Source organism: Cyrtonyx montezumae, unplaced genomic scaffold (genome assembly GCF_038088225.1).
Source record: "Cyrtonyx montezumae isolate F1298 unplaced genomic scaffold, pur_monq_1.0 scaffold_11, whole genome shotgun sequence".
NCBI classification, from domain to species: domain Eukaryota; kingdom Metazoa; phylum Chordata; class Aves; order Galliformes; family Odontophoridae; genus Cyrtonyx; species Cyrtonyx montezumae.
In genome coordinates, this window is record NW_027071837.1 from 17,525,069 (window position 1) to 17,552,991 (window position 27,923).

Sequence of the window (27,923 nt, forward strand, 5' to 3'; positions counted from 1 at the left end):
CATATAAACACTGACATTCATACATCCCTTTCCTCTTTATTCCTTTCTCCTTCCTTCTTACCTCTCTGCTTTTAGTATGCAGCTACAAGATATACACAATAAAAACCTACTGAGTTTCCTCATGTGATTATTTCCACTTAATTCAAGAGGGAAGGAGCCAGTGCAATGACACATGTAGGCAGGGTGCAGACCCTGTCTGTCTGGCATTGTCTGTGTTTTTCACATATCAGCTCTCTTGTATCACTGGACGGCTCAAACTCAGTATGTCAGTGCTGCTCGGATGTCTGCTAGAACGGACAGCTGAAGTCACATTCATAATGATCTATAAAATTTGGGGTATAAAAATACATATCTGATGATAACTTCTCACAAGGAGACCAGAGCACAAACATTTCAGCTGGAAAAAAAACAAAAAAACAAAAAAACAAAACCAAAAAGAACTCTACAAAAATTCATTTATGATATAAAATTCCGGTTTCTTTTCTGAGAACAGATTTAGTTTGAAGAACACTGTCATATCCTACAAGATAGGATACCCTTGGGCATAAATAACATAAACACATGATAAAACATAATGCCTTAAGTCAAAACATATTTGCTTTTCCAGGTAGCTGCATACACAGAGCAGCTAGTTAAGCAAATGACATGTCTGTGAATCACATTCATTTGTGTAACAAAACGATACAAAAACTAAATTCACCAGCAGCATAAGCAAGCACCATTTCACAGACTTTAATGAAGTTATGCATGTTTAAGCAAGTGGTGAAAACACATTTATTCTGCCGACAATAAAACCTTGCCTTCCAAACAGAAGTCATATTTTCTGAATATGGATGAACCCTTAGCACTTGTCATGATGAGCCTTTCTGCAGATTGCAGAACATTGCAAATGAGCGTGCAAAGAGCAAACACACACACACACACACAAAACAACCGACTTTGTTCATCGATTTTGACAGCTAGTGTTCATTTTCTTTTTTACTAATTTCATATGTAAAATTCAATGTACATTACAAATTATGTACAAATATGCCTCCTTACAGTCCTGCTGCAGGTTAGTGAGGAGTCAATGATTGCAATCCTGACCTGATGGGTGCACAGAAATAGTGTTTTCTTCTGAATGATGAAAATTAGTTACCTTGTGTTTCCTCTTGGATTTTGTGGATGTTTTTTCAGCAGCTGGGGTAGGAGACTCTCGAGATGGTCGTCTGTGTTTCACATTTGCCTCTCTTGGTTCAGTTTTCACAGATGTGGTCTCAAAAGGCTCTTGTCCAGGTATCCTAGAGAGTAAACTAAGGTCTATTTTCACCCAAAGAGATTTGAGTTCTTCATATTCTCTCAGAGGGGACAGAAGTTCATTTTGTACAATTGGGATAGGAGAAAAGAGCTGCTCCTCCAAGTCATTGCTGGTCTGGTCAATGGATGTGTTGCTGCCATTGCTAGTTAAGCTACTTACGCTGAGAATGTTACTGCCAGAGTCCTTCACTTTGATGCCATTGGCCTGTCCACTACAAGCTGGCAATATTTTAGCCTGCAGGCTCTCCTCCTGATCTGTATTTGAGTCAGAAGTAGATGAATCAGTTTCAATGAATTCCCGGGACTTGGGGACAATTTTGCTGGGACCTCTGTACTTTTTCTTCTCTGAAGTAAGACCTGTGCTTGTTCGAGGTTCTTTCCTTGGGGCAGTCTTGCCAACTGCTGCTTTAGTTCGAACCTTTGGCTGCTCGGGGGGTTCCTGTGTGTCTTTTTCTTTGGGAGTGTTGCTGGTATTATTTGGTTTGGGCCAGTTATACTCTTCTACACTGGAAGTCCTTTCTACCTTTTTGGGTTGCTTTTTCCCAGTAGTCCTTTGTGCAGTTGGCTCATTATGAGCTGGTGACTTCTGCTTGGAGCTTTTTGCCTCTGGGGTTTTCTGGGCAACCCGTGGTTTGGCTTTCTCTCGGATGGGACTGAGGATTGCCCGGTCTTTGGAATCGGTTGGGGGCAGGCTGTTGTTGAGCTTTCCTTTGTTTTGCCCTTCGGCCTGCTGGGTGCTCTGCGGCTGGGAGCTGGTCTCACTATGAGGCTCATTCTGATTGCTGATGATGGTCTTGTTGTGGGGGTTCACTTTATTTAGCCACTTATCCAGCTGCCATTTATTTGTTGAGGGGGGTTCAGGCTGCAGTGGAAAGAACAACAGGGAACAAGACTCAGTTAGAAGCAAAGCTTTTTCCTTTAAGTGAGGATGTTTTTAATGCACCTTTTTATTTCAGTCAACTAGTGGTGACTGCAAGTTTTATGGGAGCATTTATGGAGTATTTATGGTTAATTAGGCTTCCTTATCTGGTTTACAATGTGGCCCTGGAGAAATTTAATACAACTAAAAAGTTTAGCTGGTCCCTGAAGATACAGTTTCGTCACGTTGCCTTTCCTTAGCCCCAGCTGAATACTGTGTCAATAAAATCTTCTCTAGCTACTGGCAGAAATCTAAATATTTCTTTAAAGTAATTCAAATGTAGGCCAGCAGGATTCTTCCAAAAGCTAGAATGAGTATGTGGGTCATACGAGTAAAACTAAAGGGAAAAAGAAAAGTCAACAGCATCAAACCACATGGAGGTCTGACATTTTCTTCCCTCTGAGCCCCTGGTGCTGTGAGCATGGCCATACCTCTGGCGTGGCACTGCGTGACTCCTCGTTGCACTCACTGTCACTGGAGCTGCTCTCGCTGTCAGAGTCCGACTCAGAGCTGCTTTCAGACTCACTGGAGCTCCCGGAGCCGCCGCTGGAATGGGCTATGCCCGCTGCATGTGCCACTGGCACTGGCAAGCCACTGTGGGGAGAAGATCCCCCCTGGTTAGTACGCTGTTTGTTGACCAGATTTTAAAGTCTTGGGTTGAGGGAGGCACCCAAAGAACCCTGCTCACACCGTCTTCAGCATCAGCTCCCACTCTCTCAGTGCAGACCCAATGGATGCTCCAGCAACCACGTGTCCATGTAGGGACCAAGGAGACGGCCTGCTTTATGCTCCATGTGGCACACTGATAGTGGTGTTGATGACATCATGATCATCATCATCACCCTCAAGCGAGAATCATTTCAGTCACAAACTTGAGCCTATTAGCCCCATAATTGCAAAAACTAACAATCATATTTAAATAATTCAATAATGAAACCATGCTTTCCACATTTTTTGCCGGTTCATTTATAATTTATGATCAAGGAAAGGACAGCAGGCAACTAATATTGGACAGAGCATTTTAAAAATTAATTTTAATGAATACTTTTGCACCATGGTGTATAAAAACTACATACTTTTGACAACTCTCCAGAGAGTGCCCGAGAATTTTTTATTTATAGCTGTTTTTTTTGTGTGTTTTTTTTTTCTCACAGAAAAAGGATTGCTTTATGATAATGCAGTGAGAAAATGGTCTTCATGCCGAAAGTAAGTCTCTGTAAAATCTATTTTTCTGTGTGTTCAACTGTCCTCCAAGATTTATTTATTAGCATGGCTCTCTGTCTCATTGTTTTTCCTCAGCATTTATTTCTATGCTTAGAGACTGGATGATCCCAGTTTTTAGAGCTACAGAAATCTTCCAGACTGAGTCTTTATATACTCACCTTTAATTTTTTATTTTATTTTATTTCATTTTGCCAGAATGATAACCGTAAGATTTTATGTCTCTTCAGCTGATCTATACAGAGACTTTTTGATGATTGATTTACAATTTGTGAAGCTGGCAAAGCAAACTGTTGAAAATTGACACCATTTGCTAGTATTCTTATGGATACTCAATACCTCACTTTCATATTTCATCTGCTGTGTGTTTCCCATATTGAGTGATCCAGAGAAGCTCTTAAGTTATAACACTTCTTTCCCTTCATTTCTATCTGCTTTTCTACTGTTCTCTGAGAAGGATTCACATAAGCCAGGCACACACGCTCCTTCACCTTTCAAGCTGAGATGCTATGTGCATCAAGATGCCCTCCTAAATAAATTGTAAGCAAGAAAATGGGAGCTGGAAAAGCCAGAAAGAACTGATGTTTGATCCTGCTCCACTACAGTCTTCTGAAGTATTGCCATTGGCTTCCATGACAATAATGTATGGTCTTTAATTTTCTTCTTAAGCTAAGCTACTTTCTTTCTCCTTGCTGGCAAAGCGATTCCTTACACTGTGGTTGGTAACATAACAGTCTCTTTGAGCATTGCAAGGGCCCTGCAGTGCCCACTGACAAAAACAGCTTGGTGCTTCAGGGTGCATTAATGAAACAAAATTACTCACTTGGGTAATTGAGACAGATCACTAACTTTGTTGCTCATTAAGTGCATATACTATTTTTTTCTTCTTTTTGAGGCTCTTCACTCAACTGACTCTGAAGATCTAGTTGCCAAATCACAATGGGAAGTAACAGGTCAAACTGAGGAACATGGGTATTTCCAAGGGTATTTTGTATAATTAAACATTATTATTTTTTTAAAGCCTTAAAATGTATATTTTATTTCAATTTTTAGAAATTTGTTTAACCCTCCCATTCAATGAAGCATGAGATGAGAAAACGTAGAGAAGTAAGGCTTTTACTTGGTTTGTTTGTTTGTTTGTTTGTTTGTTTTTCCCAGTAAACAGAATAGTGGAGTAAAATTGAGTGTGGGGGAGTTTGACTTTCATTATTTATCTCACAATTTTGCTCTTAGAATTTCTATTTTGAAAACACCGAAAGGAGATGAAAACTGAGTTTTCCTATATTATTGCAATTGTCTGCAAGAAGGAGTAAAAATAACAGGGAAAAAAAAAATCAAGGTTTTCCAAAGTGATATGCTTCACTTCTATTCTAAAATACCAGAATGGAACACCAACCTTAACACAGTATGCCAAACAAATTTTGTTCCAGCCACCTGCAGGGATTTGTAGCAGGGTGCACAAACCTGCACCAGTCTCTCGTGGTGACAAATCACCTTGTCTGGGAGTAGTTTTGCAGTGCAACTCCTCCATACACATGCATATATGTGGGCCTCCTCGTGTCTAGTTGTGCAGACATGCCTAAAAAAAATCCTCTGTTGTCAGCGCTTGCAAATTTGCTCTCATTAAGATCACTGATTTAAAGGATATCACCACTTAAAATGGATCAAAGAAGCAAAGGGCAGTACCCCAGCAGCTAAGGCCCAGACCTTTCCAGCCTTTAATTACAAGCTACATCTTTTAGCACTCTGAAAGAGAATTGACACTGTAGCTGGGATGAGCTTACAGAAAACACCAGGAGTCGTGCTGCAGCAGATTGCGCTGTCTGACAAAGAGCTCAAAGGGCAAGACAAAAATCATGGGAATAGATGCCTTATTTTCTCTTTTTCTGCATGCTAGTGCCAGAAAATGTTATCATATGCCAAGGATTACTGAGTAACATAGCTCGGCAAGCTTGCAGTTACCAGACAGACTCAAAATAATGTTTTTCATACAAAGCACAATGAGGTCATATTTGTCTTTCATCTGGGATAATGAAATTATGCCTTGGCTACATCAGGCGGCTTCATGCTGAAGACATCATTGTTGATCAACATTTTTAAAGCAGAAGCATTCACTTTCCATCATGCAGTTTGACTTGGGAGTAACACTGTTTGTATGCGTCGCAAAGCAGCCAGATGAGACTGAAAGTGCCTTTCCTAGCATCTCACAACACTGAAGACAGAAAGCTCCTGCATATAGCTCTATGCACAATCAGCTTCTAATAATGCTGTTCAGCAGAACAGAGGAAAATATACAGAAGTTTCACATAGAAATGCATAGAAAAAAATACACCCTTGCTTCCAAGAAGAAAATGAATTTAGTAGAGAGAATTCTGTTTAGTTGTTGTTTATTTGTTTAATCTTTTAGTTCAGAACAGCAGCCTCCTTTGCACCCTTCCAAAACACCTCCTCAGCTTTAAAGTTACTACATCACTTGCTTTAAAAGATGCTCTGACAGATTCTGCAAATGTGCATTCAAGCAGCTGTTATACACATAAACTGGTCCTCTTCACAGAAGTACCAACTACGTGAACTCAAGGGTCCCTCTGTAAAAGACTTTCAAAGCAAGCTTTGTTGTGTTGCTAAGATCCAGACAAGGAATGCCAGCGTGGACAAGGTTTAAAATGGATTTAAAGCATTTTATCATCCAACACAGGTCCTCAGAGTGACTAAAGGGGGCAGGAAACACTGGTATTTGAAACTCTTGAATTTTTATTTCCCAGCAGGAGGTGAGCACTCATATTGTTCCTTGGTGTTTGAGTGGACAATGTTTTCATTTAATTTGAACTGAAAAATAATAATAAAATAAAGTAAAAACAATGCTGCACAATGAAACACGGTATTGTTTGAGTAAATAACACTTAGAAGAAAGCCAGTTCGTTATTATCACTTGAGATTGGAGACCCCTACCGAGACCAGCGACCTGCTGTGCTGGGAGCTATGTAAATATGTGATGAGACACAGTCCTTGGGCCAAAGAGCTTGCAATCCAAACAGACAAAGCAAACATTAGAGGTATTATGAACCTCCTCATACTCAGTGCAGGCCTCGCAAATTCTGTGTACAGCCCCTCTGCAATAATAATAACATCAGTTTTGTTCCTTTTTGCATTTTGTGGTCCACGTTTTCCAAGCCCTTCACTCAGCACTTGAGCTGAATCCTTCAAGGCAGTGAGAGGTGCTCTGTCCTCATCAACAGCTGTGACCATGACAGTCCTCCTTGGTAGAAAAAATACACGTGTAACTCAGCAAGGAGGCTGAACCCTCACTCCTCAGACCAGCTGGGTCAGTGTCTGCTCACCCCTCTCCAAGATCACTTTTCCTGTGCCATGGAAATGGAAGCTGCTGGAGTGACACCCACTGCAGGTGGGAGGACAACCAAACATCCATCCTTTGCAAAGCTCACTGTGATAACATCTCTAGCTGCCTGGAGGCTGCTAAGCATTTTGGGTTGCCTCCCTACTATCAGGTAATGAAGCAGACAGAACAGACTGACACATCTGAAAGCAATTTGGAAGGAAGCTCATCTGCAGCACTTCCACCTATTTCCCTTCTTCTGCTTTTGCAGTGCATGGCACTTCCCCTGGCAGCGTGATGGCACACAGTGTGAGAAGCATGAGATGAAAAATGTCTTGAAGGAGGGGACAAACACCAGTATCACCAGTACCTGGCTCAGTACCTGTTCTCAGTACTTTTGAGATCAAGCTTGGACTACATACAGAGCAGCTGAGACTTGCAGGTGTGTGTCATCTGTCAAGAGCAGGCAGTGGAGCCAGCTGCTGATGGTTCATAGTGTGTCACTCACTGTGGTGGACAGCTATAGTTTGATCTGCCTTCAGCTTTTCTGGTTTTAATTATTTACTTTTTGTTTGTTTGGTTGGTTTTCACTCAAGAAATCTTCTCCCAGAGCCAGTGAAAGATCTAGCATTAGTATGTGTCTGGATTACTACGCTGCCTAGGGAAGTGAAGACCCAACATGCACCTCGTACTTTGTTACAGTTCTCATCAAGACTGTTATTACTTTATTTTCTACACATCATTTACTGTAATGATGTAATAAATGGCTTTTGAGATTAGACATGGTAGTTAGAATAAAAATAATTTGAAATACTAAAGCTCATTAACCTCCAATAGGAAAAATAATAAACAATTTACCCTGTAAATATGTATGTAAAAAGAAGTTGTAAAAAAAATTCAGACTACTGCAGTAAAACTCATCTAGGAAGAAAAATTCCTAACAAATCCTCAGATATTTCCCTGAACTTTTCTCCAATTAGTTGTAGTCGTGCTAATTGCTGTGAAGTGGATTTGGCAAATTGATGGTGCCATCCAGCAATAGATTTATTCATTCTAACCCTTCCTTTTTAAGATAATGATGAATTGGTCGCTTCTTCTTTTGCTTTACCCAAAAATCAAAATGTAAACTTTGAGAAAGCAGAGCACCTCTGGGCAGTGGGAAAACTAGATGGAAACTGACCAGTAAGTCAACAGTGTATCAATGCTAGCAATGTATTTGTACCAAAAATCAGTACTCTACAAAGGTTGCTTTACTCCACTGGCCTATTTTTAGGGAAAATGCGACCAACAATATCTGTAAAAGGGAAGGTCTACACTGGAAAAGGGACTACAGACTGCACAGGCTTGTTAATCTTCTGGTTAAGATACTGGACTGGAATTAGCATGAATTTTACCATGTCTGAGCCGTATTTCCCAACAACCATTTCCGATGGTTGGACTAGATGATCTTGTAGGTCCTTTCCAACCTAATGTATCTATGAATCTATGAAAAACAGAATGAACCCGAGGGACATTACTAGGAGTTACTGGGCATTCCCCGTAAACATTCAAAAAAGTCTGCTTCATTATTCTGACAGTAATAGAACAGCACCTAAGAGATTAATATTTAGTGTCCGAATTTAATACCATAGCTGTTCAATAACACAAAGTTTTATTTCTTTTCTTTTCTTACACCATTTTCAGGAAGTAATATTCTCCTTTGATTTGAAAGGGAGCTGTCATTTCTTTATAACAAATTGTTCATATCTATATCTTCAAACTTATATATGACTGCTACTAGATTGCTCTTTAAAGAAAAGGATCACTCTGAATGAGTTGTTCACCGCCTCTCCATTGGTTAGTGTTCAATTATTTATCATCAGGCTGGTAGGATTCAAATCTAAACTTTCAAAGACCAGGCTGACACAGGACCTGAAAAAGCCTGTATCAAGTCCTTATGAAATATTAATCACCTCTCAGGTCAGTGAAATGAAATAAGGTGTGGAAATTGTTACTTCAGCTAACATTAGCAAGCATAGTAAGATATCACTTATGACGGTTCTCTCACGTCAAAACACACAGAGAGCAAAAACCCCTACAGTCCACGATTCGGGATGAGGCAGCTGATCTGGTGCTATCAATCTGAGTACTGTAATGCAAATTGGAGTTCTGATTTATTTTGAGGAGGAGGGTAATTTACAAGATGTTGTATGTAGAAAACCACAGTCTCATTTTACTGTGTTCAAAAGTAACTGTTTTAGTCAAAGACTGTTTATAACAAGGTTGATAGAGTTACTGAAACAGACTTTTTTCCGTACACATATAACCCTTTCATACTTCCAGCTTTAAAGACCATAAAAAAGGATAGTAAAGATGAAAGAAATAAAAAGAATGACAGAACTAACTCCTATGAGCCACAATCTATGTCAAAGCAGAACTAAAGTGATTGACAGCTTGCATTAGTAATGAATAGAGTGGGGAAAAGCTGCCAAGAATCTGTAACAAGGTCAGAGCCTTCCAATAAAGAATTACATTAGCCACAAATCCTAGGTGGAACTGTGTATATACTTCAGCAATGTGACTTTAACCATGGCACTGTTTCTAGTGTTTTATGGTGACCCTTTTCCTGCTTTTCTTCCTGGGTTACAGTAAGTTCTTACTCCTCACACCTGCCACGAAGAACAGGTGTAGCATATCGAACTCCCTGCAAAATTACGAGGAACAATCAGCAGATGAGGAGGAATTTTAATGGCACATTCCTGATGGTACACATAAAAAACTTTCTGAACTATTGGTATGGTAATTGCTCTCCTTTCAATTTCACAGCATTCTTATACACACTTGACATGGAAGGGAAGGGGATTTTGCATATTAAAAGCAATATTGTATCCATGATTTGTGCAAGCGTCACCCTACTCACCTCTGAGATTGGAAACAATCTTGTCAGCATGATATTATTCAGAGGATGAGATGTATGTGGACTTTTTGATGTACACTATTTTAGTGAATGGATTCATGTGTCGGAGTATTATTGCACTGTGCCATGATGTGCTACTGTTCGTTTGGCATGCAGAACAAGAATGCTCTGTCTTGCTGTGAGGCTCCAAAGGGCCTCATCTGATGTAAATGGGACCATTTTATTATATCAGTACTGCCTCACTGAACCCAGCTAGATGGGCATTGATACGAGGGCTGCTCTGAATGTAATGCCACCTGTGTCACAAGGTTGGCCCACGAGGTCAGAGGTGATGTTGGTGGGATGGCTGTGGAGACTGAACCTTCCCACCACTATCCTGTTACATTTTGTTGTGGCAGCAGTGTGGCAGTCTGACAGAATGGTGTCTGACATGGAAGTGCACCTGGATCAAAGGTGTGTCACTGAATTCCTCCGTGCAGTAAAAGTGGCACCCAGTGGCACTTATCAGTGCTTACTGAACATCGATGGAGACCAAACAGTCAACGTGAGCACAGTGAGAGCTGGGTGGAGCATTTCAGGAGTGGTGACGGCAACAGCAGTCACCCTCACTGGTGCAGATGTTCACGAGCACTGTGTGCACGTGAGATTGCAAAGCTAATGCAGAGGTAGTGACTATGCTGAAAAACAGTCTTCTGTAGCTGGGAGTTTTCTCTATCAAGAAGTCTTCCTGTGCTCTTAGCATCTGCTGTGGTTTCCACAGAAATAAATAGTTTCTGAATTACTGATGTACATGGAAACTTTCTTATTTTCTATAAAGAAAATGTAGAAAACTACATCTTCTAGCTCTGAAAGTTAATGAATATTGATCTTCAGTTTGAAGTTAACATACATTTATACTTAAGTGAGTCACTTACTTGCACTTACTGCTCTACTTATTTCAGCAGAAAGTCCACAATTAAAAGTGTCCAGAGTGAACCTCTTAAAGCAAAGTATTGTCTTTTTTCTCATTCATGCATGGCAGAAACTTGGAAAAAATGACATTGTAAATTAACCACATGACTCGGTTCTAGTTCAGTTCTATCTGAAATCGGAATTCAGCCTACAGGGCCAGTGGGAATAGTAACTGGGAGCTATGCCACAAAAATGTACTGGTGCAGGTAGATCTGCATGAAGCCTCTAAGTCGCCAGTGTCTCTAGTTGCATCTGCTATTTGAGAGGAAAGCTCATTTTACTATACTGAGCAACCAAGCAGTCAGAAAACATGAGAAAGAAGGATTTTTTTCCTTTCCACATGTAAGACAACACCTCTGAGCTTGAAATGGTGCCAAAAAGCATATCTTGATTTTCCACAGCTTTACAGCACACACAGTCATTCACACCTGTGTGCAATGAATGAGTGGCATGAGGTCAACTCAGGGAACTGCCTGGGAATTTGCTCTCCGGGAGAATCCCTTGGGAGCAGTGCAGCAGCATAACCACCTCGAGAGCAGCACAAAGAGGATGAACTGGGGGCATCAGCTCCTACAAGCTGGTGAAGGGGGAGCAGCCTGGTCCAGCTAGTTAAAGACATCTCTGTTTTGAAAGGGCTCAAGATAACTATTCTCAGGAACATGAGAGAAGCAAGAAACACATAAATAAATAAGTAGATAGATAGATAGATAAAATGGCAGAGACAAAAACTGAGCCCAATCAAAACAGAGTGGGTAATATTTAATCAAATGAGCTACAGCTGCCCACAAACTCATAGCAATCTGCATGCCTTATATACTGTACAAAGCATGAAACAACAGGACTGGTGCTAGGGCTGTAGCTTGGCTTGTCGGCTTGTACTCAGATGAGTAAGGCATGAACAAATCCATTGCTGCTGAGATGGCTACTGCACTGTTGGAAAGATAGCCCTGTGACTCCAAAAAACTCATTAAATTCTGTATCTCTCTGGGTTTTCATGGGCAAAACAAATGCTTGGTGCTCCTTTACTGATGTTATTAATAGAGATAGCATTATGAGACTCCAAGCATATTTCATAAGAGCTGAGCTGTAGGATAACAGGCATTAATAAAATCCACAAGCAGACAGCTTCGGTGCTACTCTCATAAAAAGGAATCATTGTTATTAATAGAGAGCAATTATGCTGAAATACTTTTGGAGTAAGTATTCCTAAATATACATGATGAATTTATGGTGCACCATCAAAGCACGTAATGATTACAAAAATGCACGCTGCTTGTTTTTTGAACAGAAAATTTTCTAGGAGGATGTTGGTAGAGATGAATGTTGAAATATAGGTGTCCTCCTTATATTTTAGGTGAAAGCCTCCTGTCAGAGAGGAAATATGAACTTTCTGGTTTTCAGCCTTATTTTGCCAGCTACATAATACACTGATTTATTTATTTTAAAACAAAACAAAACAAAATATAAAACATTGAATCTATTTAGGGTTAAACACTGTCTTGGAGGATCTAATGTTAGAATAGAGCTAAATCTTTCAGCAGCACCCACAGCTAATTATGGCACAGCTAAGCATTAAGAAGAAACGGTGCTTCTTGGAGTGATGAATGGACTTGCAGATTCTTCACAACATTCTCTATAAATCACGAAAGACCATTAATAAACAGTCAGAAAAGAATGACAGTTACTACAAGTATCTACTCTCATACTTTGCCTAATGCCATCAGTGTCATGTTTAAAGCTGACATCTTAAATCTTCTACATGAAGCCCTTTAAGACAAAAGGCTCAGCTATTTTAAAATGCATTTTGTATGCTTTTTATTTTGAATGGCAGCCAAAGAGAACAGATAATTTTTAATTCTTTAACCATATCTGGCTGAAAATCTTGCCTTTCAGCCTTTCTCATCAATATAAAAATAAAGGCAAGAACCTTTTGCTGGGATTTTGTGGGCAAGAAGATGCCATTTCTTCCAGGAAGAGCTGCTGGTGCTCTGCACCTTCAGAATGGTGTTGTGTGTGAGTCAGGTCAAAACACTGCAAAGAAAAGGACTGCACTGGCTGTATGCCTGCTGAAGCCAAGCTTGGAGCCAGTTTCGACTTAAACAGAAAAGACTAATTGAGACCACCAAAATAACAGTTGTAGTGCTGGACGCCTTCCAGAAGTGCTACTTCAGTACTTTACCCCTTTGTAATACTACCTGCTCTCTTAATCCAGGCTGAGAGAAACAGCAATGCGGGCAGAGCCAGTTACTATCTGACCTGGAATGGTCTGTAGACAACCACTGCACCTTCTCTATATTTACAATATGTACAAAATGATCTAGACCTATAGGACTGGTTAAATTATTTCTCATTGAAAACTTTCCAAGTAAGACGCTTTCATTCTGGATGCATGTTCCTGAATTAACAGAGAATTGATTTTTCAGCATCACCATCTATTTTTCCTCAGACTGATGATGGGTTATTGTATTAGTAACCTGCTGGAGGTCCTGAGAAGCAAAGGTCAGGAAAACCCAAGGCCCTCATGGGTACAGGGGTAAATAAACAAAGGTCGATTTCTCCTGAACTTCTTACTGTTTTCAACTTGATAATCATTCCTTTAGTAAGGCGCAAAAGTGTTCTTCACACATCTGCCTAGGCAGAGCCAGTCTCCTAATGCCTGATGTAGCACAGTGGCTAATTGCCTGTTATATGAGACCTGAAGCTCTCTTGCTCATTAACAACAAAATGAGGAACGAGGTGTCACTACCCAGAGGGGAAGTGCAGAAGTATTGGCTTATTTCTTTTCTGCATTAGAATTTAACAACAAAAACAGAAAAATGCACCCCTCTCTAATTTTACCTTCAGTATTTGGGATATCATAAATGATACAGTTTAATTAACAAAATGCCAAACTCCACAGAATGAGGGAGAACAAATGGTAATACAGGCTGAGCAGGACTGATTGCTCCTGCAGCAGGTTTCTGAGACGAGATCCACCAGTGCTTGCAACCCCTGCAAACGATCAGGGGAGACACAAATATGGCCCAGGCCTGAAAAGCTCACACTGAACTTCAGTGCTGAGCTGGAAACTACTCAGTTATAGCACTGCTTGGCTGATGATCCTGTTTTTGCAGAGCAAAACCTACGTGGCCAGGACAAAGCCTTCAAAACTCTGGAACAATTTATTACCTTAACCAATGCTTTCTTTCCTCCTTTGCATTCTAAACAACAACAACAACAACAAAAAAAACATCCCCAAAATACTCTTTTGAGTGAGTTATGCAGAGGCTGTTGTGAAAAAAACATGGTGTGGCAGCATGTTCCTCCTACCATGCTCAAGTTGGGCTGGATTCCTGCACCAACAGACTGTCAATGGGAGTTTGACATGGGCACAGTTTTTGAGCTGAAATCTGTACTTGCTAGTTTGGAAGTAGAGAGGCTGTTATTTTTGAATCTGAATTCATGAAACATCACTTATTGTCCAGGTTACAGATGGGCTCAGGATCCCACATTTGGCTCCAGAATTTGGATAACTCACACTGCATATCTGGGGTTTGGGTTTCAGCCCATCTTGAATATAAATTTAGAATGAAAGAAATACATGCAAATACTAGGCACATTATAATACACTGTCAGCTGTTTTCTTCTACTTACAAGACTGTTTCTAAGAAAGTAATGGGTTTTGATTTTTTTTTAAGTATGTGGTGGAGTATGGGAGTGATGACAAGCTGGTATCCCTGAGTTCAGTGTGAACCTGACCTCATTCTCAAGTTTAGGGTGCCTCTTGTTCATGACACATGCCTTCCTAGACCTCTTAGGCAACCTTCTTTATTAGATTTGTTGAAAAATGGAACAGTGTGCTCACAGCCTTTTTTGTTTTGTTTTGTTTTCCCCTTGAAAAATAACTGTGTTCTATCTGTGCTTCACTGACAGCCTGCTGGTCATTTTCCAGGGAAATGCATGCCAAAAGCCCAGATAGCAGTTGACTCACAGGCTGGTATACACAGAGCTGGACTTGTGGGTCATGTTCCCAACTGAGTAATGGGCTCACTGAATTATCCCTGGCAAGTCTTGCAGGTTGAAATTTTCAAACAAAAGCAAACAAAACCAACTTTTGTTTTGTGATTTGATTATTTTTTAATGCTAAAGTTTATTCATTTTGGTTTATTAATTTGTTGGTCCAATGGTTTTTATGCGCTGCAATCCCGAATAGGTCTCTCTCCAGTATCATGTTTTATATAGATATGGGAAATGAAATGTAAGTCTGATACAATTACGGTTGTGTGCCATGCAAGACAATACTGTAAACACGACAGCCTGGAAAGCTGCTTAGCAAAATGATCTTAATATACAAGGCAGTGTGAAAATGTAAAAAGAATCTATAATGACAACAAAGATTAGCCATTTGATCTCTAACCTTATTTACAGAAGCAATCAGAGGTATTCAGGTCGAGTTAATGACCCTGTCTTCAATTAATTCAATTGTCTACAAACAACAGTGATGCTGTGGTTGTCTCAGAGTCTGCCACAAAGTCTCTGAGGAAATACATAAGACTCCATTAAAAGTGACAATAATAATGCATTTATTACCGAAACACTATTGTATTATAAATAAATTCCTGATGTTAAATTATGCTCCACGCTTTAACAGAAATTCAATTACTGAAATAATAAAAAAAAGATGGTGTATTTGCCAAGTGCTCGGACTATAATTTGGCTGCTTAGTTACCAGCAGTTGGCTCTTTTGCAATTTCTTGTTCACAGAGCATTTCTTTTGAATAAATGCCAGAAAATTTCATACAAATTTCATGAACAAGTTGCAAAATGAAATTTTGAGCTTTTGAATCCAATTATGAAAGACATAACTAAACCTATTATTGAAAAAATATTCTTGAAAGCCCTTCTTGCTGTTGTTCAGCGCAGTGTAGTAATTGAGGTAAGCACAGGTGCTGTTCATTATGGGCCATTGTGCGCCATCTGAATTCTGGGAACTGTAGAATTCAAATAGTTTCAGCTCTGTTTGTGTGAATAACAAACAGGCATGATTTGGAGGTTGTTTGTACAAGCTTGCACATTGCTCTTCTGGGACTCCTAAGACACCTGCTTACCCTTTTGAAGCCAAAACAATATCATTTATGTTCTGGCTACCCTTCCTACAATGATTTTTCAGGAGCAACATATTTCCCCACTCTTCTCCCTCAGGCTGCTATTAATGGTTGAAATATGAAACAAAAGAAACAAGGACATAACAATTATCTAAAATACTGGGGACGAGAAGCTGTAGAGAAGTTCTTTTAGGCTTGATGAGATTCAGGCAGGGAACACCTGGTGAGAAAAGCAGGAACTGCTCAGACTTAGTTTTGTTCCCTTTATAAACCAGTTTTTTGTGGTAGACAGCTAGGCATAAAATATAATTTCATTTATTTCCCAACAACCAATATGTATTCTCTCTTTGGGGGCACGGCCATGTATTTGTCTTGCTTATGATTTACCCATTCAGATGTTTTCCATGTAAAACATTGAGAGATGCATGCACCTTGCATCCTGCTATGTGAATGCAAATGAAAAACTGCTGACAAGTCTTCCTACTGCATCCCACAGGTGTCTGCAGCCATATGGCAGTATGCATGTGGGTCCTGGCTCTTCAAGGGATCACAGACTCTCACCTCTGTGTATATCAAAACATGCTGCCTTGACTATATACTTCTGCTGATGGTGATTATTTACCTTATACTTGTATTTGCTGATGTATTTATCAGATATCAGCAGAGATGCTATCAAAACATCTGGGGATGGAGTGTGCATGTGGAGAGCAGCAGCCAGGCAGCCCAAAGGAAGGAAACAAGGAGGTGAAGTTCTTGCAGTCTCAGTGTTAAACTGAAAGGAATTTTTTTCTCCTGACAATGACTGCAGTGCAACTAAAGCTGCCACAGTTCAACACTTCTGAGAAAATTTCGAACTGATGGGAGATGATATCAGACAGCAGTTCGCAGAATTCAGCAGGCACAACAACTCCTTGAGCAGGTAAAAGATTTGGATAAAATTCAATGTCTGTACTATGATTCCTCAAAATATGCAGCAAAGTTAGATGACTTATTATCTGAATTATCCAATTTTAAATGTTGTGTGCAGTTACAACTGCAGACATTAGTGCCATTTGAAAGCCAAATTATGACTCAGAAAGGGGAAATAATACAACAAACCAACAATTAAAGAAGGTAGATACTTTCCTATGTTTGAGATAAAAAAAGACTTGCAGGAGAGCTTGGGATCTCACTGGGCTGCTTGGTTTCTGTGTCAGAAACTGTCACTGGAGAGGATCATATCTACATAAGACTACAGACTTCTAAAGAGGGTTGAACTGGCACTGAGAACAAAGAAAATCTCCTATTCACAGTGCTTGACTTGAACTCTGGACAGCAGACTCCTCTTTCAGCTAGGGATCCAGAAGAAATCTGAACAAAAGTGGGAATTTCCTTTCAGATGTGGGACCACACATGGAAAGAAGAAGGAAGCTGAGAACACTCACAGTCCAAAAACACTTCAGGAACTCCAAGGGAGGGCATATTATCACATCAAACTAACTGTTGAATGAAGTTCAACGGCAAAAACAATATATGCAAGGATGAGAAACAAGTTTAATAGGGTAAAGTGGAGACCAAAGCTCTGCCCACGCATTCAGGTTCCAAGCCTAATGTAGCTGAAATCCAAGAGCAATCACAAAGCTACACTTGTATACAGGTACTGTTTTTAAGTGGGAATATGGCATGTTTGAATAGATGGGTGTCAGTTATTTTGGCTTTTTCACTGGTGGCCATAAATGAAGATTATTTAACTTCTGCAACTTGTACCCTAACAGTAAACCAAATTCCTGTAAAAGGCTAAGAACCATCTCTGAGAACAGTGCTTTTAAGTCTCCAAGGCTGGGTACAGGCTTGATTTTTGCTGCATTTTGTTCATGTTATATATATGCACAATTAGTACAATCATCCCAATACACATTTGCACTTCTGTGCAACAATGATAGAATCAAGAGAAAGGCATTTTCTATGTCCATTCCCTAACTTGATAGCTTCGACTCGCATGAAGAGAAGTTGCTCATCATCTGTAGGAGTTACTTGGTTTCATCTGGGATAGAGTTGGTTTTCTGCATAGTATCTGGCTTTAGGAGGAAACGCTTTGGCTCCAGGAGAAAAACAATGTTAATAACACATCAATGTTTTAGTTGTTGCTGAGCAGTGCTCTACAGAGCCAAGGCTGTTTCAGTTTCTCAGCTTCTGGCACTGTTCTGCCAGTGAGGAGGCTGGGAAGCACAGAGAGCTGGGAGGGGACAGAACCAGGACAGCTGACCTGAACTGGCCAAAGGGATATTCCATACATATGGAATCCTGAGAGAAAATTTTAACGCTGAGGTGACTTGGCCGGGGGGAGGCTGCTGCTGCTCAGGGACTAGCTGGGTTTGGGACAGCAGGGGGGAGCAATTACTTTGTTCATCACAACTTTCGTGTTTATATAAAAATATAAATATACGTATAACTCATATCGTTACTGTTATTTCTCTCTCTTCCTTTTCTGTCTTAGTAAACAGTCTTTTTCTTTTTTCAACAAATGAGTTCTACTCTTTTTTTCTGATTCTCTCCTCACGCCAGTGGAAGGGGAACAGTGAATGAAGGTGTTCAGCTGCTTGTCAGGTTAAACCACAACAGGGAGAAGAGCTGTTTAAGTGGGATAGTCAAGGTAATTTGCCACAGCCATTTCCTTCTTTCCAGAGAAGCTGCCCACTGCATGAAGGGTAACAGACTCTGTCCTTTAGAAGGAGGTAAGTGTGAGCACTTGCTTTGTGTGGGGGATACCTTCACAGGTTTCCACACTGTGTTACAAGCTCGTGGCATCTTGCCACAGTCCTGAGTTATGCAAGATCCAGAATGCCAGATATGGGAGTCATTAAGCACAAAAGGACGTTATTTGCAACCGTGGCTTTAAGGGAAAGAATAAGAGAGAAAAGACAAAATGATTGCTGAAAGAAGTAACAGATGAAAGGGGCAGCCAGACAGAATCTGTGATCGGATGGAAAAACAGGGAAGTCTTGGGAAGTGACTGGGGAGATACAAGAACAAGGAGTAGCCACAGCAATGGAGAAAGGCTCTCTGTTGAACAATCCACCATATTTGTTAAGGGTACGTATGAGTGACCTAGAGTTTGTGGACTGAAGATGGCCTTCCATTTCATAGAGCTCTGGACCACATGAATTTTGGGAGATATTATAGCTAGGTAATGCTAGGGGAAGTGTAAACATTCGGCTCACAAAAAGCTTTGGAAAGACTTAGCTCTTAAATCTCCTACAGAGATGTAATAGACCATTTTGTCATTCATTACTCCTGCTGAAGACCCTCTTCTCCTCTGCAGTAGCTTAATTTACCAAATGTCTTCTCTACACAACTGGAGAAAGAGAAGCCTCACTCTCTCTCTCCTGATCTTAATGTCATTGTAGCTCTGTATATTTCTTCAGTTCAGCCACAGCTGTGATGCAACTGTGGGATAAGTTATTCAACTGAAGAAAATGAAATATGGCCTGAGATGTTCAGATGTAATGTGAAGAGGTTGGCAGTAGCAGCAGTACAGGCAGACATTTAGGCAGATTATAATTATTCAAGCAGCAATTCAGCTTGGTCACCAGGATTAATATTCTTAACTCAAATTATTACGAGAAAGCAATGAAATAATTAATGACTACAAATGCAAATGGATGAAACATTTGTTTTACACCAAATCTGAAGCAACACCTCTTACAGCACAGTGGCCTCCAGCACAACATAAGGTCATTGCTTCAAAGCTGGTGTGGGGAGAAGGGACACTTAATTAGCCTCCACATCACTCTCTGCAACACCCAAGTGACCTGGAGAGTGTATCTATTCAAACACCGATACAGGTCAGCCCTACACAGCTTCAGAAGAAGGGTGGAGGAGAATAGCACAAGTGGGCATGGCTGAGGGCCAAAAGAGCATTTAGCTGTCAGTATTACTACAGCGGACTCACATGTACTGAAAAGTAGGCTTAATGAGGGAGCGTTAATTTATATCCATCCATAAGAGCATTACAGGGCTCTAACACTGAAAAACATGGGCCTAACAGGTTTTAATTCTCTGTGTGGATCAGAGAAAGTTACGTACATGGTAACATCCAGTAAGCCCGATATAAATGGGCATCAGCCAAAGTGAGTTCCCGTGTGTCAGATATTAAATATAACTAATTTTATTTGACCGTGTTCCACAGAAGGTGCGCTGGAGTCTCACTACTTCCTTATCATTGCTGCAGAAAGAGAAAGGTAAAGTACTGCAGGAATATAAATAATTTGAAAAGCCTCATAGACAATATTCTACTGTGCGCCTCATTTGCACTTAAAAAAACCTGCCCTACAGACCTTATGTACTTTTAAGATTCATCTGAAAGATACATGAAGAAGTCTTCCAGTCAAAAATGTACATATTTAATGGAATTAGATCTCTAGGCAAGAAAATGTCAGAAGAAAAGGAGAAATATTAAAGTGAATGCAGGGTGCTCCTTTCTAGTGCTTTCCTGCTTTGATAAATATCTTCTGGGATGTCATTTACTAGAAAGTCATGATTTAACAAAAAGAAAAACTGCAGACTAAAATATACTCTCTTTATTGCTGAAGTAAGTTGCTATTTTCATATTTTCCCTCTGTATTCTGCTTTTGTCAGCCAGAGGCCTTGATATTTGCTTTTATATTATCCCTATTGAAAATGCAGTGATTATTGTGAAATATTCAATTGCAGAGCTCTTCTGATTACATGGCAAAGGGAGATAGATCACAGGGATCTGTAGTGCCACAGCTCTTTCTCTGCCTTCCAGTCTCAGATGAGGGCAATCAAACTTAAAATAATAATAAAAAAAAATAAAAAACCCTGATTGTGGTGTTCAGTAATCACCTTGGGCCCAATGGGCTTGAACAAAATCCTCTTTATTCAGACCCAGTGGCTCCAGCTGCCTTTGTTGAACAGCAGCTGAGTATCCGTAGTAGTCTTCACCCCTCTGCTGCCAGCAAAATGAAAAAACCTAAAGGTACCACTTTGTGTGCAGTCCTGCAGAGGCCCACAGTCTGGACCCGGCCAGCCATTCAGTAAGGGTACTGCAATCTACTTTAATTTACGTAAAGGATCTTCTGCTCAGTGGTGAAGCAAAAATTGCACCACATATCTTTCCTAAAGTGGAACTTGAGAAGTGCAACCGTAATTAGCTCTTCTACAGAATGCATAGCAGAGCTTTGAGAAATCAAACCCTGGGACAATCTAACAAAAAAATTCTCATTAAAAGTGAGTGGCATTGCTGCCTGCAAGACAATTTCAAACTTCCCTCCAAAGCAATCCATTTCTGTTCGGAAAATTCAAATAAAATATTCTGAGTTACTAGCCTCCACAATGAAATATTTTGTTTTAATAAATTGAATTAAGATATTTTACATAATAAGTTGAGCTCAAAGTGCAGTCTCCAACGAGAGCTTTAAGTTGTCTGCATCCTGTCTATGAGGGATGAGTCTTGTAAAGTGCAATGCAACACCAATGGAACCTTTCGATCAATTTAATAAAAGTATGTTGCTTTCAAAACTGTCAAAATATTTGATTTGATTTGAGATAGTTATGAAAAACCACTTTATATAGCTGAATTCGTATGTTTCAGTTTACTTTCTGTATAAAATTGGGCAATTTTTCAGACTGCACTTGAAATTTCCTCATTCTTCTGCGTGACCAACGACTGTGTTATTTCACATACTTTCACAAAAAGACAAAAGAGAATCTGCTAAGAGTTCTCAGCCCCTTCCCTACATCTAGGTTTTTTGCTGATGTAATTATGAGTGATTTTTTTTCTGCATACTTGCATGCCATCTAGGATACATCTATTACATGGAGGCATGAACATCTAGTATGATTACTCTATGTATGAAGTCTTCAGTAGAATATGTTATGGTATGTGCATTGCCCACAACAATTAACTGAATCCAAAGCAAAAACTTCAGTGCTTCTTGTTTCTACAAGGGTTTTTAAGATGATAAATCTTGGCAAATGAGCCAAAAAGGTCTGAATTTTGTGAATGGTACCACAGAGATTTTGTTGAAGAAAAAGCAATCAGTGAAGATTAGGATTCTTACTTAAATGTCTTGTTTTTAGATCACTGTGCTAGATTCTATCAGAGCAGTTTCTCCAACTTCCTGGAAGCACAATGCTGCTGCGGTGCAACGCAACCAGTGCCATCTATTTGTATCTTCTTCAGGGCCTGCACATCTCCTCCACACATAACCCATAACAATCCACATTTTCACACATCGCTTCCCACTGCATAAGGGGAATTGAGCCTATAAATGCCAACACTGCATTACCTTGAGGATGTTCCTTTCATTCCTAACACACTGCCTGTTGGTGTACCAGATGCTGAAGCAGCCACATCAACATCTGTATCAGCCCCCATTGCACCAAACTATTTGCACCTCAGAGAACAGCGGTTTCAGGCTGCTCACAGCCCAGACAGGCATTTCTATATCAGTTATATTTACTTCACATTTTAGAGACTTTTTTATATGCTGGTTTTACATTTTGCAAAGTGAGATGTGTGAAGGCCCCTTGGTAGCTGTCTGGGACATGTGATGCATGTAGGTATGTGTTCAATCACAGTCACTTGTTTCCACACAGAACTTAACTGCAACTGAATGTCTTGGAGGAACTGATCCAGCTCACATTAGCTTGAGTGAGAGCTGGAGCTGGTCCTAAGCCACACTTCCAAAATGCTACTGCTGTGAATTACAAAAAAGTAAAACAAACTTCTACAACTTTACAGGGAAACATCATACACTTTTCGTTCTTTCTGTTCGGTTTTAATGAAAGTACTCAGATTTAAGACAGGAGCTCCCCAAACACTTCTGGTTGTGAAGCACTGGAGTACGCACCCCATGGAGGTGGTTGAATCACCACCCCTGTGTTCAAAACCTGCTTGGATGTGGTGCTCATGGATATGATTTAGCTGTGGGTTGTTAGAGTTATGTTTAGATTGTGGTTGAACTTGATGATCTTGACAGTATTTCCAACCTGAGCAATTCTATGATTCTGAGGTGGTTGAACATTATCAAGGGTTCTCTTAGTCCTGTTTCTCATTGCTAGTAGTGTTTTATAAAGCAAATGCTGGTAATAAAATCTGTTCTGACTACAAGTCCTAACAGCAAGCTAGGAAGAAATGGATTTTAGTTTTCTTAAAGTGATAAACATTTCCTTCAGAGAAGTTGAATAGTCTTGGGTTTGCATGAGGGTGACTCAGAACAGAGCCTGTCCCTACTTAGAGAGTTTAAGGCTACGATAAGCTTAGCTATGTAAGACAAGCTTTTACTTACATTCTACTTAATAAGTAGGATTAAAAAAAAAATCTTTCATCTTGAGAATTAGCTTGCTTAGCCAAAGCAACAAGCTGTCTCTCTTCTCTGTATGCCTCATACACCTCACAGCTTCAGCAGTGAGCCCTTCTCATCTTGACAGCTTTTTCTTTTTCTACAGTGCTTTGGAGCCGAATTCTCTGCTGGGTACCTCCAAAGAAATCAATAGAGATATGCCAGAAGAGGTTTGGGTTCGTGGGACAAAGCCATCAGCGGTATTAAATGGTGCTGATCACACAGTGTAAATGGAGAAAGGCTGTTTCACACTACAGTCCTACACTGAGGAGTGTGCATTGCATCTGTTATGATGACATGGCTATCAGTGGCATCTGGGTCCCTTTGCTTTCAGATTTTAAGCTGTCAGGTGCATTTGCTTTTGTTATTAAATGCAGTTATCTTCTCCTACATGCTGGGTGACCCAGTCAGCCCATTGACCGCAGCAACACCCTTTTCCTAATCTGGCTAAGTGAGATCAATGGCCCAGTGCTACAAGAGTACTCTGGCTACTCATAAACAAGGCCAAAAGATTTCTGGCGGCATTTAGTAATTAAGATTTCCTCCTTTGCAGTCTGCAACAAATGACACTGCAATAAGTGGTGGAGACGGTGCACTCCAGCCTCCTGCTCATTAATGCTCACGTGGGGAAAAAGATAATTTGCTTTTGTCTTTCTGAGCCATGATAAGAAATTTATTTCAGTAGTGTCAGTCGTATAAGATGATAAAAATGGTGCAAATCATGCAAAGGAAGAGAAACTGGCTTAACATGATTTGTGTTTATGCAATGAATAAGGTTACTAATTAATTGGTGTAGTACTATTTGTAATTGTCCTTCTCTAATAAATGGATTAGAACAGATGTTTTAATGTGCATCTTTTCTCAGTGTTTTAGACACAAAAATATGTACAAAACTGGAAACAAAACAAAACAAAACAACAGTGATCCAGAAAGCAGACAGTGGGTGATAAATTAAAGGTTATGCAAGATAAAAAGAAAAATGCCATGCTCACTTCCTGGAAAAGAAATCGCCCAAAGAGCCCAATAACTTTCCCAGTATGTGCAGTAAATGATGACATGAGTGAAATGCATGGTTCATCACTGTACATAAATAATGCCTAATGCCAAGCACTCGTTTAGCACTCTGCAGCACAGGACTTCAACTGCTGAAGAGTGAACAGTGCTAGCTTAGGAAATCAAGAGCACAACTTGACGTGAGCTTGATTCAGAGCCCTGCTTCATGCCTGGGACCTGAGGAGTCCCAGGACAGCAGCAGCTGTGACTGCATGATGTCAGTGCCGCACAGAGGCGGGCATCAGAACCCCATCATGCTGCCACAAAAGCACAGCCAACATGTTTTCACTCCATTGTACAGCTGAGAAATCCTCAGGGCTACCACAATATAAAGGCACTGCAATTAGGACCTGACCCTTAAATTGAGTAATCCTGCCTCATCTCCTGGCTGTGGAGAGGTGCTTCGTGGTGCCTTCATGCAGAGTCAGGGGCTGTGTCCCAGCCCACAAACAGCACTATGAGAGCATCCCTTTCCTGGGCTCAAGTCCTTTCTGTATGCTTTGCTCTCCCCCAGCCCTGGTTCTGCACTGTGGCACGTTCCTCCACCTCCTGTGTCCATAACTCACCACTGAGGCATTTCCCAGCACCGTAGCACATGGGTGCCATCAAAGGGTAAACTACATCAGGCCTCTAATCGTCGGTGCACTGTGGTCTAAAAGGAACTCTGCAATATCAATTCTACTAATGGTATTAAAGGAGGCAGTATTACTTTTCATTTGTCCAAAGTAATCTGATTCAGTGTAACATAGCAGAAATTTCATTTCCTATATCTTTATTAAAGCAGTGCCTTTCTTCAAAGAGAAATGTTAGCAGAAGAAAAAGAAGTAACTGTTTTTATTGTTTAGATTTTTTTTTCTAAAGGAAGCAAGAAAGGCTGAAGGTAGACTGGCTCCATATTAGCTTGTAATCAGCCATGAATCATAGAAATTAAAAAAATTAAAAAAATTAAAAATTGAAGGACTTGCAACTGCAACCTAATCCAGTTTCCAGTGATTAGAGGGATTCATTTACATCTCACTCAAGGGCTTCTAGTTAGCCAGGGTACCTGCCAGCTTTTATGAAGAGCAAATATTAATTCCAGGGGCATGTACCACACTTGTAGAGTTAAACAGGCATGACTAAGTTTGGGGTATGTTTTTGCTTTGTGACATATCACTTCATAGAGAATGTTCTGCTGCCATTGTCCTGCACAGGGACAGGGCAACCTTTTAAGAAACACAGAGTTCTGTGATTCAAAATGTTTGGCATGCTCAGGTGCTATTTGCTTATAGAAACATTCCTTTTAATGCTTTCATTAGTGCCTTAACGGCAAGCAGAGTATCAAAACTTCACTGACAAATATTATGAGAATATAGTAAGGCAAATCTCAAAAGATGCTCAGTTTACCAACAAATGACACTGTCTGATAGTACTTTGCTCAATAGTAAACGAACTAAAGAAGCACTAATTGTTTTGAAGTTAATAAAGCCTACACTGGCTTTCAATGATTGGTGTTTGTTTAGCTACTACTATTGTAGCTATCTCTTTCTAGTTGAGCAATGTAAGATGGCAGAAGTTTCACCTTTCACAAGTTTTAAATCCCTGTAGAATTGACTGAAAAAGCCGTAACCACAAATTGGTTTGCAATTTTCCTCTTTCTTCCCAGAGAGCTCTGTATGGTTATATTATAAACCTTGCTTCAAACAAACTGCTTCTGACTTTTATGATCCTTTTGTGATCTAAATGGCTATCTCATAAGATATTCCACTGCAGCTCCTCTTTCAATTGCTTTTACTGTGAAATGGCATTCTAGAGATTTCTGGGGACCATTTCACACTTACGGTATTGATTTGCTAAACCTGATGATAGGTTTATACTTAAGATGTAGTCTAGTATATGAACAAAGTGTAAAGCTTATGAAGAACAGATTCAGGACTTTCAATAACCCCATCTTCTTGACGGGGCTTGCCTCTTTAAAGTAGGTTAGTGTCCCAAACTAAATTTTTGAGTGCAGGGTGCTATATGGGCTCAATTTCTAATTGTAGTGGAATGTTTCCATTACGCTGAATTGCAGTCATAGAAAAGTACGGAGAAGATGAACGCTCATAACTTGTAACTTTCCAACATAAGGTCAGAGCAAATAGACAAAGGCACTTGGGAGCCAAAATGGAAAAATACACGTGAAATTGTTCCTTGAGTTCTCACTTATGAGGTTGACAGAGGATAGATTTTCTCCTGGGCATACTACAAAAGTGACAACAAAACTAATGTCTTTGGGCTTTGTTGTTGGAGATAATCATTTTTCTTTAAAAGACTGATCATTGTACAATGACTGTAGGGCCAAAGGAAAATCATCTTAGATGGAGTTACAGCATTAAAATGAGTTAGAAATATTTTATGAAGAAAATGACACTTAATATTTATAGAGCCAAATCACAACCTCTGACTATGCCTTTACTTTGACAAATGGCATGAAATTAAGAGATGTGCCCAGGTAACTCAGCTGAAGCAGAATAAAATGATCAGGCAACTGCAGTAAGGAACACACAAAGAGCAAAGAAACACCCTACCAGAGCCTGGGAGCTGAGGTCCAGCACATTTTGATCATGAAAGAAGGAGAAAAATGAATGACCTACATTTGAGCATCACTGTACATACGTCCAAGAGAACACAACTTTGCTAGCGCTCCCCTAATGCTAATGAACTCATGTAGGAAGGTGGGAAAGAAAGACAGTGAGGACCTGGTAATTGCAAGAATTTAGGCAGTAGTTAGGTCTCTGTATGCCTATATCTGGGCAAATTAGAAAGAGGAACTTAGAAATTCACTGCAGAGGATGGCACAGGACGAAAGGAACAGGCAATCCTTTACTTGGTTACCAAGATTAAAACATCATTTGACTGTAACACAATTATATGGTAAAAATGGAATCAGAATGTCTACTTTCGAAAGAGATCAGTAAATTAACGTAATATTAATTATGTGTCCTGAACAACCCTGAAAAAACATATTAGACATGTGGCTTTAATTCTGAAATGTGTGGATGCATTTTGGACTGCGTGCATAAGTGGTGATACAATTGTGTATGACTGACAAATAAAGTCCAGATTCATTGGTTATTGGTATTAAACAAAGGAAGAAGTTACTCTCAAAATATCTGGAAGAAAGGAAGATAATGTTAGTTATTGCTGACCAGGGTGAGCTTTTGCTTACAAAACAAGTTTTGCATGCTCATTTCAAAGTCTAGCTTGATGTCAGACTTCTTTCTTTCTAGTTTCTTTTTGTTTTGTTTTGTTTTTGAATCTATATCTGTCTGTGGTGTATGGTATGCATTACTCTTTTAAATGACAGGTAGACTAGAATGAAATTTAGGATTCTCCTCAGTACAATCTTCATGCCAAAATAGAAGCATATAGAACAAAAGAACTGACGTTGCTGCAGGAACTCTGACAGCAGGCAGTATTTGAAGAAATTCATAGCAAATGGGCAGTCAGAGCTGTAGAGCTTTTTTAATTGACGCTCAGGGATTTTGAAATGGGTTTCTGTGAGGTTTTTGTTTGTTTGTTTGTTTGTTTGTGTGCAGTTCTGTCTTGCTAAATGGAAGATTCACATATGTGCAAAAAAAAGCTGAAAAGTTCATACCCTCCAGGATCTTCAGACTTACATAAGGAGTCCTGCAATATGTGCAGCCATTTCAAGGTTTTAAAGGGTTAATCTATTCTGGTAAGCTATACATTACAGATAGCATAAATTGCCCAAATCATCTTCATTATTGCATTACATTTTTATTTCAGGTCTGGAAAGAAGTATCTATCAAGACTAAAGCCTAACTACTGTCACAGTGGT

At 39.9% G+C, this 27,923-nt stretch overlaps 1 protein-coding gene across 2 annotated transcripts in view; it reads right to left on the reverse strand.

Moving 5' to 3' along the window:
• Positions 1–27,923, reverse strand: part of AFF2 (ALF transcription elongation factor 2) — a 338,480-nt gene that overhangs the window by 31,683 nt on the left and 278,874 nt on the right. For both annotated transcript variants that reach the window (XM_065729742.1, XM_065729740.1), the window contains 2 exons: positions 2,647–2,809; positions 1,139–2,158 (listed from right to left, as the gene is read on the reverse strand). In XM_065729742.1, the coding sequence (XP_065585814.1) occupies positions 1,139–2,158; positions 2,647–2,809 (1,183 nt within the window). The remainder of the gene's footprint in view (positions 1–1,138; positions 2,159–2,646; positions 2,810–27,923) is intronic.